This window comes from Lissotriton vulgaris, chromosome 4_1 (genome assembly GCF_964263255.1).
Source record: "Lissotriton vulgaris chromosome 4_1, aLisVul1.2, whole genome shotgun sequence".
NCBI classification, from domain to species: domain Eukaryota; kingdom Metazoa; phylum Chordata; class Amphibia; order Caudata; family Salamandridae; genus Lissotriton; species Lissotriton vulgaris.
In genome coordinates, this window is record NC_141691.1 from 2,013,183,693 (window position 1) to 2,013,199,448 (window position 15,756).

General features: G+C 50.2%; 1 protein-coding gene across 1 annotated transcript in view; it reads right to left on the reverse strand.

Moving 5' to 3' along the window:
* PLEC (plectin) overlaps window positions 1–276 on the reverse strand; it is a 624,446-nt gene extending 624,170 nt beyond the window's left edge. The window contains exon 1 of the mRNA XM_086966398.1: window positions 91–276. Coding sequence (XP_086822524.1) covers window positions 91–181 — 91 coding nt within the window. The 5' untranslated portion in view covers window positions 182–276. The remainder of the gene's footprint in view (window positions 1–90) is intronic.
* Window positions 277–15,756: the final 15,480 nt, after the last annotated feature.

Genomic DNA, 15,756 nt, shown 5'->3' on the forward strand with positions numbered 1-15,756 from the left:
ACTTGTCCGGGCACTGGGAACTTCACGCTGTTTTTTTATATAATTGACACCGTTTTATATATTGATCTATATTCGGGGAGGGCACTCTACCTTTGTACTTCTCGCGCACGTTCTCGTAGGCCTGGATGAAGTCCTTCTCCTCCGGGTTGGGGGGCAGGTTCCTCATGTTGTAGGTGGCCATGCTGGCGGGAGCTCTCGGGGGCGTCTCTCTCGGGCGGCTGCTGCGCTCGGCTGCCAGGCATGGGATGGGAGGGATACAGTCAGCGCGAGGCTCGGTGCACGGGCTCGGCCCAGCCCCTGCCAGAGCCAAAACAGCCCCGCCGAGGGGACATTCCACCAGCCGACCTCTTAAAGGCACAGAGGGCACAACAGCTGCTGGGCGGATAGGGTGACAGGCTGCAGCGTGGGGAGAGGGAGCGGGAGCAGCGAGGAGGGAGGGAAGGAAGACGGGGAGCAACGGGAGCAAGGAGGGAAGACGGGGAGCAAGGAGGGAGGGAAGGCGGGGAGCAACGGGAGCAAGGAGGGAAGACGGGGAGCAAGGAGGGAGGGAAGGCGGGGAGCAACGGGAGCAAGGAGGGAAGACGGGGAGCAACGGGAGCAAGGAGGGAAGACGGGGAGCAAGGAGGGAGGGAAGACGGGGGGCAACGGGAGCAAGGAGGGAAGACGGGGAGCAACGGGAGCAAGGAGAGAGCAGAGAGGGAGCAAAGAGAGAGGAGGAATGGAGCATAGAGGGAGCAAAGAGAGAGCAGAGGGGGAGCAAGGAACGAGCAGAGAGGGAGTAGAGGGGAGCAAAGACGGCTTGAAAGAGGGAGGGGAGCAGAGGGGGAGCAAGGAGGGAGCAGAGAGGGAGCAAAGAGAAAGGAGGAAGGGAGCAGAGGGAGAGGAGGGATGGAGCTTAGAGGGAGAAAAGAAGGTGCAAAGCAGAGAGGGAGCAACAGGAGTATATGGGGGGCAAAGAGGGAGCAGAGAGGCAGCAGAGGGGGAGCACAGAGGGAACAGAGGGGGAGGAGGGAGGGAGCTTAGAGGGAGCAAAGAAGGTGCAAAAAGACAAGTGGAAGAGAGCAAGGAGGGAGCAGAGAGTGAGCGACAGGAGCAGAGGGAGAGCAAGGAGGGAGCAGAGAGGGAGCAAAGAGAAAGGAGGAAGGGAGCAGAGGGAGAGGAGGGATGGAGCTTAGAGGGAGCAAAGAAGGTGCAAAGCAGAGAGGGAGCAACAGGAGTATATGGGGGGCAAAGAGGGAGCAGAGAGGCAGCAGAGGGGGAGCACAGAGGGAACAGAGGGGGAGGAGGGAGGGAGCTTAGAGGGAGCAAAGAAGGTGCAAAAAGACAAGTGGAAGAGAGCAAGGAGGGAGCAGAGAGTGAGCGACAGGAGCAGAGGGAGAGCAAGGAGGGAGCAGAGAGGGGAGCAAGGAGGGAGCAGAGGGGGAGGAGGGAGTTTAGAGGGAGCAAAGAAGGTGCAAAAAGACAAGTGGAAGAGAGCAAGGAGGGAGCAGAGAGTGAGCGACAGGAGCAGATGGGGCAAAGAGGGAGCAGAGGGGGAGCAAAGAGGGAACAGAGGGGGAGGAGGGAGGGAGCTTAGAGGGAGCAAATAAGGAGCAAAGAGTCAGGTGGAAGGGAGCAAGGAAGGAGCAGGGAGGGAGCAACAGGAGCAGAGGGAGAGCAAGGAGGGAGCAGAGAGGGGAGCAAGGAGGGAGCAGAGGGGGAGGAGGGAGTTTAGAGGGAGCAAAGAAGGTGCAAAAAGACAAGTGGAAGAGAGCAAGGAGGGAGCAGAGAGTGAGCAACAGGGGCAGATGGGGGCAAAGAGGGAGCAGAGGGGGAGCAAAGAGGGAACAGAGGGGGAGGAGGGAGGGAGCTTAGAGGGAGCAAATAAGGAGCAAAGAGTCAGGTGGAAGGGAGCAAGGAAGGAGCAGGGAGGGAGCAACATGAGCAGAGGGAGAGCAAGGAGGGAGCCGAGGGGGAAGAAGGAGGGAGCAGAGGAAGAGGAAGGAGGGAGCAAAGAAGGAGCAAAGAGACAAGTGGGAGGGAGCAAGGAAGGAGCAGATGGGGGGCCGAGAGGGGGCAGAGAGGGAGCAGATGGTGGCAGAGAGGAAGCAGAGAGGGAGCAAAGAGGGAGCAGAAGGGGAGCAAAGAGGGAACAGAGAGGCAGCAAAGAGGGAGCAGTGGGGGCAAAGAGAGAGTGAGCAAGGAGGGAGGAGGGTGGGAGCAGGGAGGGAGCAAGGAGGGAGCTGAGAGAGGGAAAGGAGGGAGCAGAGGGGGAGCAAAGAGAGGGAAAGGAGGGAGCGGGAAGAGCAAGGAGGAAGGGAAGACGGGGAGCAACAGGAGCAGAGGGGGAGCAAAGAGGGAGCAGAGGGGGAGGATGAAGGGAGCTTAGAGGGAGCAGAGGGGGAGCAAAGAGAGGGGATAGGGGGAGCAAGGAGTGAAGGAAAACGGGGAGCAACAGGAGCAGAGGGGGAGCAAGAGGAAGCAGCGAGGGAGCAGAGGGGGAGCAAGGAGGGAGCAGAGAGGGAGCAAATAGAGGGGAAGGTGGGAGCAGAGGGGGAGCAAGGAGGGAGGGAAGACGGGGAGCAAGTGCAGCAGAAGGGGAGCAAGGAGGGAGCAAAGGGGAAGCAAAGAGGGAGCAGAGTAGGTGCAAGGAGGGAGAAGAGAGGGAGCAAAGAGGGAGGAAGGCAAGAGGAGAGAAGGAGCAAAGATGGAGGAGGGAGGTAGCAGAGAGGGAGCAGGGAGGGAGCAAGGAGGGAGCAGAGGAAGGAGAGAGGGAGCAGAGAGGGAGCAAGGAGAGAGCAGAAAGGAAGCAAACGGGGAGCAAGGAGGGAGGTGAGAGGGAGCAAAGACGGAGCAAAGAGACAGGAAGGAGGGAGCGAGGAGATTGCAGAGAAGGAGCAACAGGAGCAGATGGGGAGCAAGGGGGAGCAGAGGGGAGCAAAGAGGGAGCAGAGAGGGAGGAGGGAGTGGAGAGGGAGCAAAGAAGGAGCAAAGAGGGAGCAAAGTGGGAACAAAGAGGGGAAGGAGGGAGTAAAGATGGAGGGAAGATGGGGATCAACAGGAGCAAAGGGGGCAAGGTGGGAGCACAGAGGGAGAAGAGGGGGAGCAAAGAATGAGCAAGGAGGGAGCAGAGAGAGAGGAGGCGAGGGAGCAGAGATGGGGCAAAGAGAGAGGAGGGAGGGAGCAAAAAGAGAACAAAGAGGGAGCAAAGAGAGAGGAGGGAGGGAGCAGAGAGGGAGCAAAGAAAGAGGCGGGAGCAGTGAGGGAGCAAATTTTGAGAAGACAGGCATGACATACAAGCGGTCAATAAAATATCTCAATAGGTTGTGGACAAAGGTCCGCACTACCTGCCCTTCGCTGCCTGCAAAGAGGGAATATTCCTATTCTACGTTGTTTGCAAGCAGGGAATGTCTCAATAACTACCAATAACTTCAAGAACGGAATACTAGTATTCGACCAAACAATTTCAATACAACCAGACAATCAATTTTGTCGTACTTCATGACCTTACCCGGACTGTATGGACAGTTCTTCGTCTTCCCCTTCCAGCGCCTGATTGTCCTCTCACTCCGATATCGATACAGCAATCCTTTAGGGTCCCAGTCAGGACCCCAGGTCACTCGAGAGAGAGAGGTCCGCTCGGAACTGGTGAAGTTCAGGTTGATCGGCAGCCAGACGAGGGTCCTCTCAAGGCAGGTTAAACCCAATCGGTTAGTTGTTCACTCTGCCGTTGGGACCTCTCTTACTTGGACCGGCGAGTCGCTGATGGGCCCCATGTTTGGGACGCAAATTATGGAAAAGCAGCCACCTTTGAGACCCCCGAAGCTGCTTGGCTTGTCACCTTTAATTCCCCTTAGATTCTACGAAAATAACGAGGCAGGTGCTGGCAACTTGAAAGCAAGAACAAGGATAATTTCTCTAGAGGGGAGCTCATCTACTGCAGACACCGGGATGTCTCTCAGGGAGGTGTTCAACAGGCCACTTTTATATAGTGTTTGGACAATACAATCTTTATGAGCGGTGTCATGTAAGCATGGTTCCCCCCCGCCCAGGACAAGATGCCATGCATTCCGGACAAGTTGGTTCGTGTCCTCCCAATCATAAACATTCGGACGTATGATGCTTATTGGGGAGCTGGCCTTAGTCTCAGGGTCGAGAACATGCAAGGCTGGTCAGGGTTTAACGTCTTTTACTGTTGATAGGAAAACAAGTTCCATTGTCCATTGGGAGGTGCATTCTTCGGGGTGCAATAAACCAGGTTTTTGGTTATCTGCACAGGGATGGGGAGGAACAAGGAGGGCAGAGGTTTGTTGCGGCAATAGAATGTCCCTTTGAAGCTAACATCAAACGTGGGCATGTCCGCTAGATTATGGCCCTTAGCACACATACCAAGTCGGTCAGAGGGTTATACAGATACTTGTGGGAGTGCAGGTGAAACAGAGGTGAATAACAGAACACAAAATGGTTGCGGTCGATCAAAATGGCTGCGGCCTATGTGCGCGTAGAAAAGGACCATCGGGCAAGATGGCGCAGGTAATGTTCACGATTATCGGCCCAGGTTTCACAATAGGGAATGGGGAGAGCAGGGATGGAGCAGACTAAGAAAATGGGGACTATTGAGGGAGAGAAGAAGAGGTACAAGCAAGGAGCAAAGAGAGAGCAGGAAGGGAGCCGACTGATCAAAGGGAACATGGGGCAGAGGTGACTGGAGCAGGGAGAGAGCAATGAAGGGACAAGAGAGCCAGGAGGAAGTAAACTGATAAAAAGGAACAGTGAGGGAGAGAAATGGAGTGATACGGGCAAGGAGAGATCAAAGAGAGAGCAGGGTGGATCAAAGAGGGAATAGTGAGAGCAATGAGTGAGTACACTGAGCAAAAGTAATATACAGGGAGTGAAGAAAGGAGTGACAAGAGCAGGGAGGGAGTAAAGATTGCAGGTAGGAAATAGATAGACCAAAAGGGGAACTCAAGGGAGAGAAGAAAAGGAGCAAGCGGATCAAGGAGGAAACAAAGAAGGAGAAAAGAGAGGAAAGAAAGCAGGGAGGGATCAGCCTGATCAAACATTGAGGAAGAGAGGGAATAGTGAGAGCAGTGATGGGATAGACCTAGCAAAGAGAACATAGAGGGAGTGAAGAAAAACAGCAAGAGGATCAAGGAGGGAGCAAAGAAGAAGAAAAGAGTAAAGAGAGCAGAGAAGGAGCAGACTGAAAAAGAAGTGAATATCAAAGGAGGGAGAAAAAGGAGCAATGGGAGCAGGGGGAAGCAAATAAAGAACAGGAAGACCAGGGGGGAAAAGACTGAGCAAAGCAAACACCAAGGGAAAGATGCAAGGGAACAGGGGGAGCAGGGGAGCAAAGAGAGAAATGGAGAGAGCACATGGAGCAAATATGGTATATCTAGGTTACAGAGAAGAACAAAGAAGGAGCAGGTAGGGAGAAAAGGTGGAAAATCAAGGGAGCAGGGAGAGAACAAGGACTGGACAACGTCAACAAAGAAGGAGAGAAGTAAAGGAGGAATGGGAGCACACAAAGAGCAAGAAAAGAAAAGAGAGCGGGGAGGAAAAAATGGAGGGAGCAAATAGGATGTATTGCAGGAGCAACGAAGAACAAGAGGGAGCAGAGAGGGAACAAAGAGGGAACATTAATGGAGCAAGAAGGAAGGGAGGAAAGAGGGAGCCAAAAGTGAGCAGGGAGGCAGCATAGAGGGAATATCGATGAAGTGAGTGGGAACAAAGCAAAAACAGAAAGAGCAGGGAAGGAGCCATGAGAGAACAGGGGGAGCTAAAGGAGCACATATGGAACAGAGGGAGCAGCGGTCGCAAAGAGAGGACAACTAGGGAGCAAAAAAAGAAAGAGCAGAGCAGAAACCAACAGGAAAGAGGAAACAGCAAGGGAAATTAATGAAATAAAGAGAAGCTGAAAGGGAGAAACAGAGAACACAGGGAACAGAGATGTGACAAAGAGGGCACAGGAAGGAAACAAGAGATGCAGGTTTTAGGGCAAGAGCAAGAAGAGAAAACCAAGAAGAGGGAGGAGAACAAATGGGGAAAAGAGTGAACAGTGATACAACAGAGAGAATAAAATCGCAGAGCAAGGCGGGAGCAGGAAGAGCAGTGGTGGCTCCTCAGCAATGGCGGAGGAGCATCGCCTCACTGCCTGGCTCAGAGCCAGCAAATGAAAAATAAAACAATGTTCTTGCATCGTTTTATTTTGCATTTGCCGGCTCTGATCCAGTGCTGTAGGGGAGGTTGGGGCTGAGGCATGGGAGTGGGAGGAGGAGTGCTAAGTGCACTCTTTGAGTGCTCATGTGTGTTTGGACGGCTGTGTCAGGCCGACCAAAACACACATCCATACTTAGGTTTTTTCCAGCTCGGCTGCATTAACCCCTTGGCCGCGGTGGTAATTCCGCTGCGGCGCTGGGGGGGAGGGGCGGCCACGCGGCGCCGCCATGCTCGTGACGGAACTACTCCATCAAAGAGCCACGTCGCACTGTGCCTGTGACGGAGTGGTTCTATCATGGCCCGCCCACTCAATAAAACCGCTGCGCAGGCGTAGAATCGCGGCAGCGTGGGCGGGCCGTGCCATGACGGAACCACTCCGTGACCAGCACAGCGCGTCCGTGGCTGGTGACGGAATGGTTCCGTCACCAGCACAGAAAGGGTTAAGCAGCCGGGCTGGAGAAACACCAAAGATTCCCTGGCCTGAGCAGAGCATCTTTCTGGCCCGCTCAGGCCATAATAAATAAATAAATGCTGGCGCTGCTCAGCAGCATGGTGATCGGATGGGAGTCTGTCCCAGGGGCTGCTGGGACCAGGATGAGGAGAAGAGGCGGGAGGAGGCCGATGGCTTCAGGTATTGTGAGACTTGGCCCTTTTCCCCAGAAATTTTTCGCTTTTTATCCCCTGTTAGTTTAGAATGCCCCTATTGAAACAACACTGTATAGGCTTTGGGGGGTGGAGAATGCCCTGTGTAGTTTAAAACTAGTGTTAAAGTACAGGTACTTCCTACCCCTAACATGGCCGCCACAGACCACTGCTGCAGCAGCGTGATTTAGTGGGCGCATTCTAGTAGCCAGGGGCTGGCTGGAACCCTCAGGCAATGTATCCATCTTAGCCTGCCAGCCTGTCCACAGGTAGAATGGTGGAACCTCCTGGAAGCCTCTGGAACGTTCTGGGAGAGGTGAGGTGACACCAACTGACACCAACTGACACTACCAACTGTCAACTGGCACTATAAAAGGAAAGGGAGGGAACTTTCCTGGGGAGAGAAGCTAAGGGGAAGACCTGGGGAAGTACCTACGCAGGAGGATAGGCAGTGGGGGTCAGGGCAGGGTCTTATGATGCTGGAATGACAGAGCCTAGTGTGCTGCTTTACAAGTGTTGAGGTATCCTGTTCCCCCCCACTGACCTAGCCCCGCGGCAGGGAACCCCCAGGGACCACTTGAGGGGATTGGCTGAGGAGATCTAACACCAGCCACCAACTTAACCCCCTTCAAGGAATAAGAAACCAAAGGAAACAAGAAGCCAACTACTATTTACAAGGGCGCAAGAAACAGCTGCGCCAGGAAGAAATCAAGGAACCAGTAACCAAGAAACTTACAAAGGCGCCAAGAGGAGACTGAATCACCACAGGACATTCGAAGAACCACCCAGGTATTGGCGCTGTGTCGCTCCCTGTGCCCCCTGACGCCACCTGGGGTTCCTGCGCTAACCTGCCACTGCTGTGTGAGCTGACCTGTGGAACCTGCGGATCTGATTCTAACTTAAGTGAACTGTCTGCTGGCTAGCGCTCTCATTCCCTAGCGCTAGCACCCTGAATTACTTGTCCGGCTGGCACTGCTCGCCTTCAAATAATCTACCTGAAGAGTGCCTGCCCTGCCTACCCAGCGCTCCCCTGCTGAGCACCTGTGAGAAGCGCTGAGGTTCTGAAGATTAACATGCCCTAAGAAGCGCTGTGAGTTTGCTGTCTGCTTTCCAGCGCTGTAAACTGTGATCTGTAAAAGCTGCTGAAGGGCCCCTGAGGCGCTTTACTCCTCGAGCGCTACTGACTGGACTGTGTCTGCGCCCCGTGTGGCGCTAGCTAAAGCGCTGTGCTGCCAGAGACCCCTGTCGAGCCTGTGAAGCGCTGTATCCGGCAACTTGTCCAGTGCTGCGTGTGCCAAGGAGCGCTGTCTCCTAGAAGCGCTATCTGCCCCCCACTCACCGCCGCAGCCCAGGCTGCCCTGACCGGCGTCGTGATTTGCCCCCGGCGGCCCCCGGTGCCGAGAGAGGGCCGCCGCCGTATCGCTGAGGGCCGCGCCCGGCCCACGAGTGAGAGGAATTCCCCTTCAGTAGATTCCAGTCAGGCTGCGCTAGGCCGAAGCCGGCCGCTCCCCCGTCACGTGGTGCGGGAGACTCCTGCCGTGTCATCGCCCTGGATTGCTGGTGATTGGAGAAGGGCTGAGACGCCCTGCGAGCCGCGTTGCCATTGGCGGTCGCGGGCGAGCCCCCTCTCTTAGCAGCCGCTGATTGGTTCCCGGCCGGGGACCACGAAGGAGACCCCCGAGGACCGGAGCAACATCGGAGCTGTGGAGAGGCCCCAAGAAGAGCGCTGGAGAAGCGCGGGCCTCCCCTGACTAGCCGCAATCCACCGGAAGGTGCCGAGGGAGAGTCCCCAGGCCGCGTGAGGCCTACCAGAGGGCCGGAGCCCTTCACACCGGCTGCACACTGCCACGAGTGGCCAAAGAAGTAAAGGTAACCCCCGGGGAGGAGGGCGGAAGGCCGGGGAAGGCCCGGGTTCGCCCCTCCCCCGGGGAAGATTGTTGTTGGGCTCCGTTGGCCCAGATTAACGGCGAAGTCAGCAAACCCCCAGGGAGGAGGGCGGAAGGCCCCTAATTCGCCCCTCCCTGGGGAAAACTGGTGACTGGCCCACGTTGGCCCTAACTAGCCCAGGAGAGCCCCCTGACCTGGACCAGGACCCCTAAACACCGTGAGGGCATCACTTGGTGGAAGGGAGGGGAAAGAAAGTGCCTACAGGCCTACTGGGCCTTTGAACTGTGCCAGGAGTGTATTTTTAGCCCTGCTGTATTGCCTATTGAGACCCTTATATTAGAAAGGCCATGGGGGGAGATATCATATACTCAGTAGCCCCCGGAGATGTGTGAAGTGCACAGGCCAAGTGCATACATTTAATGTAATGCAGAGTTTCTGCCAATGTATGGGTCTCCTTGCCTGCTGAATACTGGAATGGGAGTAATCCTCTAATGAGAAATTGATTCCTAATTGAGGTACTGGTTATCTTATCCCAGGTAATGTTCACTAATGCTTGAAGCCTGACTTATTTTGGGATTATTGAACTGTTGGGCACTGAATAAGAAAATGTTACCCTTATCCGCTGAAATGTAATTCCTGGTTAAGGAAGGGGTCGCTCCTGCCAATTGAATGGTTTACCCTCATTTGAGGCACTGTTTATTCCTGCGTTTTGGGAAATGTTATTGCTGAGAAATGCAGTGTTTGTGCTCCTAATGAAATGCATAAGAAGTTAAGGCTGTAGTAACTTTGGAATTGCCCTAAGGAAATGCACATATTACAATAGGCCTAGTTATTACTGCCTTATTTAGGGGAATGCTCTGCATAGGCCCAATTAAATGTGCAGGTCTGAGTCATGAAATGGTTGATCTATTATTAAATGTCTATTTCTGCTAAGAGAAAGGCTACCCTAATTGGAGTGGAAATGTCTATTCAAGTAAATGACCTGTTTATGCCTATTAAATGACATGTTAAATCTAGCCTAGTGCCAGGTTTCCTGAAACTCCTACAGCTAGGTACTAAAATGTTTTGTTCCCAAACGTAGGATATGTATATTTCTGCCTAAGGCAGTGTTATCTGAATGCTATTCCAGCCTCAGGTGTTGTAGTAGTTTAACCTAGTTAAAAGAAAGGTTTATTCTTATCTGATGAAATGGGTAATGTGGGTTAAATGAAATGTTTTCTTCCACGTAGTGCTAAATTTACTAGAAGGCCTACAGTGATTTATCTACATGCTTCCTGTTATAATTCCTTAATGTATTACTTTCAGGTGCTGGCCCAGAGCAAGGCTGAGGTCAGGCCTGCGTTCTTCAAATATTTAATATTTTAATATTTATGGCATATTTAATATTTATGCACCCAATATTTAATGTGAGTTTTGAAACATATGCATTTGGGAAGTAGGCTGTTAAGCTAACTACCCTAACGAATTCCTAATACCCTGATCCTGCTCTATCTTAATAAAGTTAACTTGAGTTTTTACATAAGCTCACTGGAGTGGTGTCCCTAATTGCGTGCCCATGTTTCTGACTCAGTGGTTGCGTGTGCTGCATGGTTGCTTTACACATAAGCTTTCTGATGCCTACCCGCTCGTGCCATGCTACCCTAGGGGACTGGTGACCCCAGTTCCAACAGGTATGTTCTTTTTATTTTTCATATATTACTTCTAACACCCTTGCCCCATGCACCCCCAACTCCCTACACCGGTCTCACCTCCCTTTGTTTTTGACGGCCACTGTTGAGGAAGGGGACAGAGAGGGAGTAAGGAAAGAGCAAAGAGGGATCAGGAAAAGAGTAAGGAGGGATCTTGGAGGAAGCAGAGAAGAATGGAGGGACCAGAAAGGGAACAGTGAAGGAGCAGGGAGAGAGCTAAAGGGGATCATTGAGAGAGCCAAGATGGATTGGGGTGAAGCAGAGAGGAAGGGAGGAGCATGTAGGAAGCATGCAGAGAGTGAACAGCGATTGGTCAGGGAGAGAGCAAAGAGGGATTGAGGTGAAGCAGAAATAAAGGGTTGAGCAAGCGAGGAGGAGAGAGGGATACAGGGAGTGAACAGCAAGGATGCAGGGAGAGACCAAAGAGGGACCAGGAAGAGAGAAAAGAGGGATCAGGTCTTAAGCAGAAAATAGGGGAGGGAGCCTGGAGGCAACAGGGGGGTAGCAGAGAGAGAACAGTGAGGTAGCAGGAAGAGAGCAAAGAGGGATCAGGTGGGTCGGATTCAAAGAACAAGGGAGGGAGCTTGGTGGGAACAGGGAGGTAGCAGGCAGAGAGCAAAGAGGGATCAGGTCGGAAGCAGAAAACACGGAGGGAACAGGGAGGTAGCGGAAAGGTAACAATGAGGGAGCAAAAAGAGAACAAAGAGGGATCAATGAGAGTGTAAAGTGGGATTGGTGATGAAGGAGCGATAAAGGGGGGAGCATGCAGGGAGCATTGACGAAGCAGAGAGGGAACAGCGAGGAAGCAGAGAGACCGCAAAGAGGGATCAGGGAGAGAGGTGAAGCAGAGATGAAGGGACCCCGCAGAGAGGGAGCAGGGAGCTAACATCGAGGGAATAGAGAGTAAGCAGGTATAGAGCAAAGGGGGAGCAGGGAAAGGGAGAGCAAGGAGATGGAAAAGAGGGAGGAAGCAAAGAAAGAGAGATGAGGGAGGAAAGAATGCACAAAAAGTGGAAGGAATGGAACAGAGATTAATTAAGCAAGAAGGGCGTCGAGAAATCAAAGAGGCAAGGAGGACTGTGGAGGAATAAAATTGAACAACAAGGATGAAAAAATTCAGAACTGGGAAGCAGGAAAGGAATAGGAAGGGAATACATTTGGAAAAGAAAAGGAGTTAACAGAAAAGAAACAGAGAGAAAGAGAAAGAGGCAACAGTAAGAGTAAGGAGAATGAGTTGTGGAGCTTTGGGCACAGTGAGGGAATATTAAGAAAGCAGAGAGGAAACCATGAGAAAGCACAGAGAGAGCACTGAAGAGGCCCTTAGAGAGCAGAAAAGGAGCATGGAGAGACTGCCTGGCTGAAAGAAGATGATGTGCTGCACTAATAAAGAGCTGTCAACTTTAAAGGAAAAAAAAAGGAGCATGAAGAAAGCAAGATATTTTTTACTCTAAGCTGAACCTGCAGAGATGGAAATGGCACGCTGACATTTTCTCATATATTTTTTCTATGTAGGATGCTAAATGAATGCAGCATTTTTCTCTCCAAGTTTATCTTTCGCAACATACACTTACCCAAAAGTTATGTTTATCATACAAAATATGGAACTGAGTGAAACTTCATAACATTGGTGAGGGTTTTTTTCCATAGAAATTTCGAAAGTTGGAAAAAAATTGTAACTGCAACTTTGGCAAACCTGCGTTAACATGTTTATGTATGGCACATATATGTTGGTTGGCTTATGGCTAGGCCTGGGTTTGAAATTCTGCGCCACTCGGATAGTATGTGGAGGTTTTCCCACTCCGCGGACTGTATATTTTTCTTCAATCACCTGGCGAGCACGAGCGAGGATAATCTTACTCCAGACCACCTCCCGGCGAGATTTCTCAACGGGGGCGGTCGCGGATAGCCGCTACCGCTCACATTGAGAAACCTTCTGTTCACGTTGAGGAAGCTGCCACTTGAATAGAACATCTACTTGAGCGACAGAAAGAAGCGGCGCCCTAGTGCGCTGTGCATAGTGCCGTACGTGATCATTTTCCAGGGTGGGACAGACAACCAGAGCTAACAATCATCTCGAACGGCACAACTTAATGCACTCTGTCGCTTGCGTAACTCCGCATGGTGTAGGAGAGTTTTTTGGTCACTTTGCGAAGTTCTGCGCAGCGGAACTCTCGGAACTCCCCCAGGCCTATTTATGGCACTGAAGGTAATCTAACTTAGTGATACTGACTTTATTAAACGTCAAAGGATAAAGTAAAAGCTGCTGTAATTTACTACCTTGGCCTTTTTGATACACAGAAATTTCAAGAGCAGGAGCATTAACCCATTGAGCTGCCCATAAGAACTGAAAAACAAAGAGACCGGTGGCATTAGATGAAGCAACAGTGGCGGCAAAAATCCTGGAACTGTGCGAACATTAAAACACTGGTGAGGGAGAGGAAGTCTAGTGCCTAAGCAGCGCTGTGTCCTTGCATCTAGGAGATATATCAACTTGACTATCGACGTACCACTGGAGCGCATTGTGTGATCCTGAGCCTATTACTGTTTCTTCCACGGCCTGGGCTCACACATCTGATAAACTAGAAGCGCTTACCATTGACTATATTCTGGCATAAAGTGCTATATAATTAACTGAACTCAGGTTTAGGTTTTCACGTATGTGCCATCTCTAGTAAGACCGAAAGGGGTTTAGGCACAATGTAACGCAGCCAAGTACCTTTCTCACATCATGGGACAATGCAAGCTGTTTTTGAGTTAATAAAGCGACGAGCATTGGCGCCCTGCAGGATTTCAGAGAACAGGTTGTTCCCATAAAGGGAGTTTGGAATTTCCAACCTCTTCATAACCTGGCCTCGGCAATGGAATGTTATTGTTTCATTTTTAGATAATATACAGTTATTGGATTTTCTGAGAGCCTCACCTGATATTTCCAAGACATTTCTTTGAGAAAAAATACAAGTAGAGAGATGTAATCTAGTTATTGCGTTAACAACTGTGGAACATCACTCTTTAGCCACCTGACCAAGGTGTGTGACCCTGGGCAAATTACTGTGCACAAGTTCATTTTAGCTGTAAAAGTCTTAAGCAAAAACAATGCATAAATGTCACTTGCACTGAAGGAGGCAAATACTTATTACCAAAGTCCTCGACGGTTAATTGAATACTCAGATTTTAAATGTAGGTTGATTTACATTTTGAAAAAAGACATACACTGTATATTCATATACCTCCCTTTACATTTACATTGATGAAACACTGAAATATTACCGCATTTGTCATAACATAGCCCACAAACTCAACCACATCAGGATTGGGATTTCCAAAGCAGGCCTAAGAAGGCGTGGTCCATACCAGATTTTCAGAATGCCCGGGTACGAATGTGCATGCAGTGACTCTGAACAAAAATAATTATTATACGTCAAAACCATCTTGAAAATCTGGTTTGAGCCGGCCCTCTTGCACCTACGTTGCACAGTCCTCCTTTGGTACATCTCAACAGACAGGAGGAGTTTAGGAACAGATTAGTCATTTTATTTTTGGTTTATTGTCAGCCTGATTAAAACTGAATGTGTACATCTATGTAATGCCCACCTTAGGGAGCCCACAGAGTGTATAGACGAGAAGTTCTTTCTCCCCTCACACATTCGCCTATTCTGCACCTCCTGCCTCAGACCTGACCAGGCTCCCCTGCCTTCTACCACTGGTATCCGGTCTAACCGGACTCTCAGCAGGCGCGCCTCTCTTCGAAGCCAGGACGTTCATTCAGCGATCTCTGTACCCACTGAACATGGGAACATCTGCCAAAGGGACCTCTTAGTTTACGCAGGCCTTGTTTACAAAACATATTTTCGCCCATTTTGTTTCACCCTCTTAAAATATGCCACTTTCTCAACCCCTTTTAGCTATATATATATATAAATAAAAAACTTAGATTTTCTTGTCCAGGGTCACCAAATTTGCAATGTCCAGTACTTCCCACTTCCCACCCCATCTTGTTGCCACACTTTCTTACACCCATTACAAGAGTGACCCATTAGCTACATAGGCCGATTGAGGGGCAAGGATACAGGAGGGCGGCAATCTCTGGCCGGTGTCTGCACATCTACATGCAGATGTCACAAGATATATCTAGAGCTAATGGAATTATGCGGCAAGAGAGGGCCAAATTACGTGGCAGGGATGAGTAAATTATGCAGCAAGAAAACGCAAATTGTGCCGCATAATGCAGCACATTTTGTAACAGTATTACCTAATTATTTTGACATTTCTACACTATTTACACTGTCTGGGCATTGGTTGCATCTCATTAGTAACAGTTTAGCACCCAAATATAGCAATAAGCAAGAGAAGAAGATCTGCCCAGCTTTGCAAAGGATCTTCCACTGAGAGGCAACACGTGCCACTTTTTTTAAAAGAAACTTTTGAACCATTTGAGGTAGAAACAATTTTGTTTTGTTAAAATCTGCAGATTATGCAGCAGATGATAGACTATGTGGCAAATCTAAAATTATGTGAAAATTGCAATGGCCGCACAATCGCATAATTCCAGTGGCCCTGGTTATAACACCCAGAGTGGCGAATTCCATCCAGACTGAAACACACCTGGTCTGCCTGATCCTCGGACTCTTCTGCTGGGGGGCAGATTGTGTGGTTGGATGTGTAGGGGTAGTGGGTGGGGAGAGCATCCTTGTCCATGGCAGGCTGTGGTGTAGGTGTGTGCTGCACAGGGTCCAGGGTTGCACTGCCTGTAGGACCTGTGGTTTTACCGGGTGTTGATCATCACTCAGTGATAATAATAATAACAATGTACATTTATTGTATAGAAAAACACATATTTCACTTACAATAAAATCACTGAAAATAAAATGAGAGTGGCATTGACGATAATATAAAAAAATGATGAATTGAGTAATAAACAAAAATGCAACAATTAACCAGAGGGGAATTAAAAGATGCAAGTAAGTAACAATCACACAAATCAACCTTAGAACATATTCCCTTATTACGCTTCTTTATTATTTGTAAGCAGGAAAATGGAAGGTCTAAAAAGTAGTCAGTTTCCCAATAAGCAATATTTAATTGCTTGATCTATAGTTCTGGCATGAGCTATTATCAATGCCGCCTTTAGATGTCTCTTCCCCAGGTCAAAAAGTGACGGAGATGGATAAATGATGCACTCATTGGACTCACCCTCAAACCCGCACAGTCCACAGATCTTGAGTTTGAAACCATGCGGATTCCGTGAACCCTCAAATTGGAATATCGATATACACAAAGGACAACATCTGAGGTGTTTTTTTACAGCTGGCTCCTAGGTTGATGATAGGAAGTTCAATTCAAG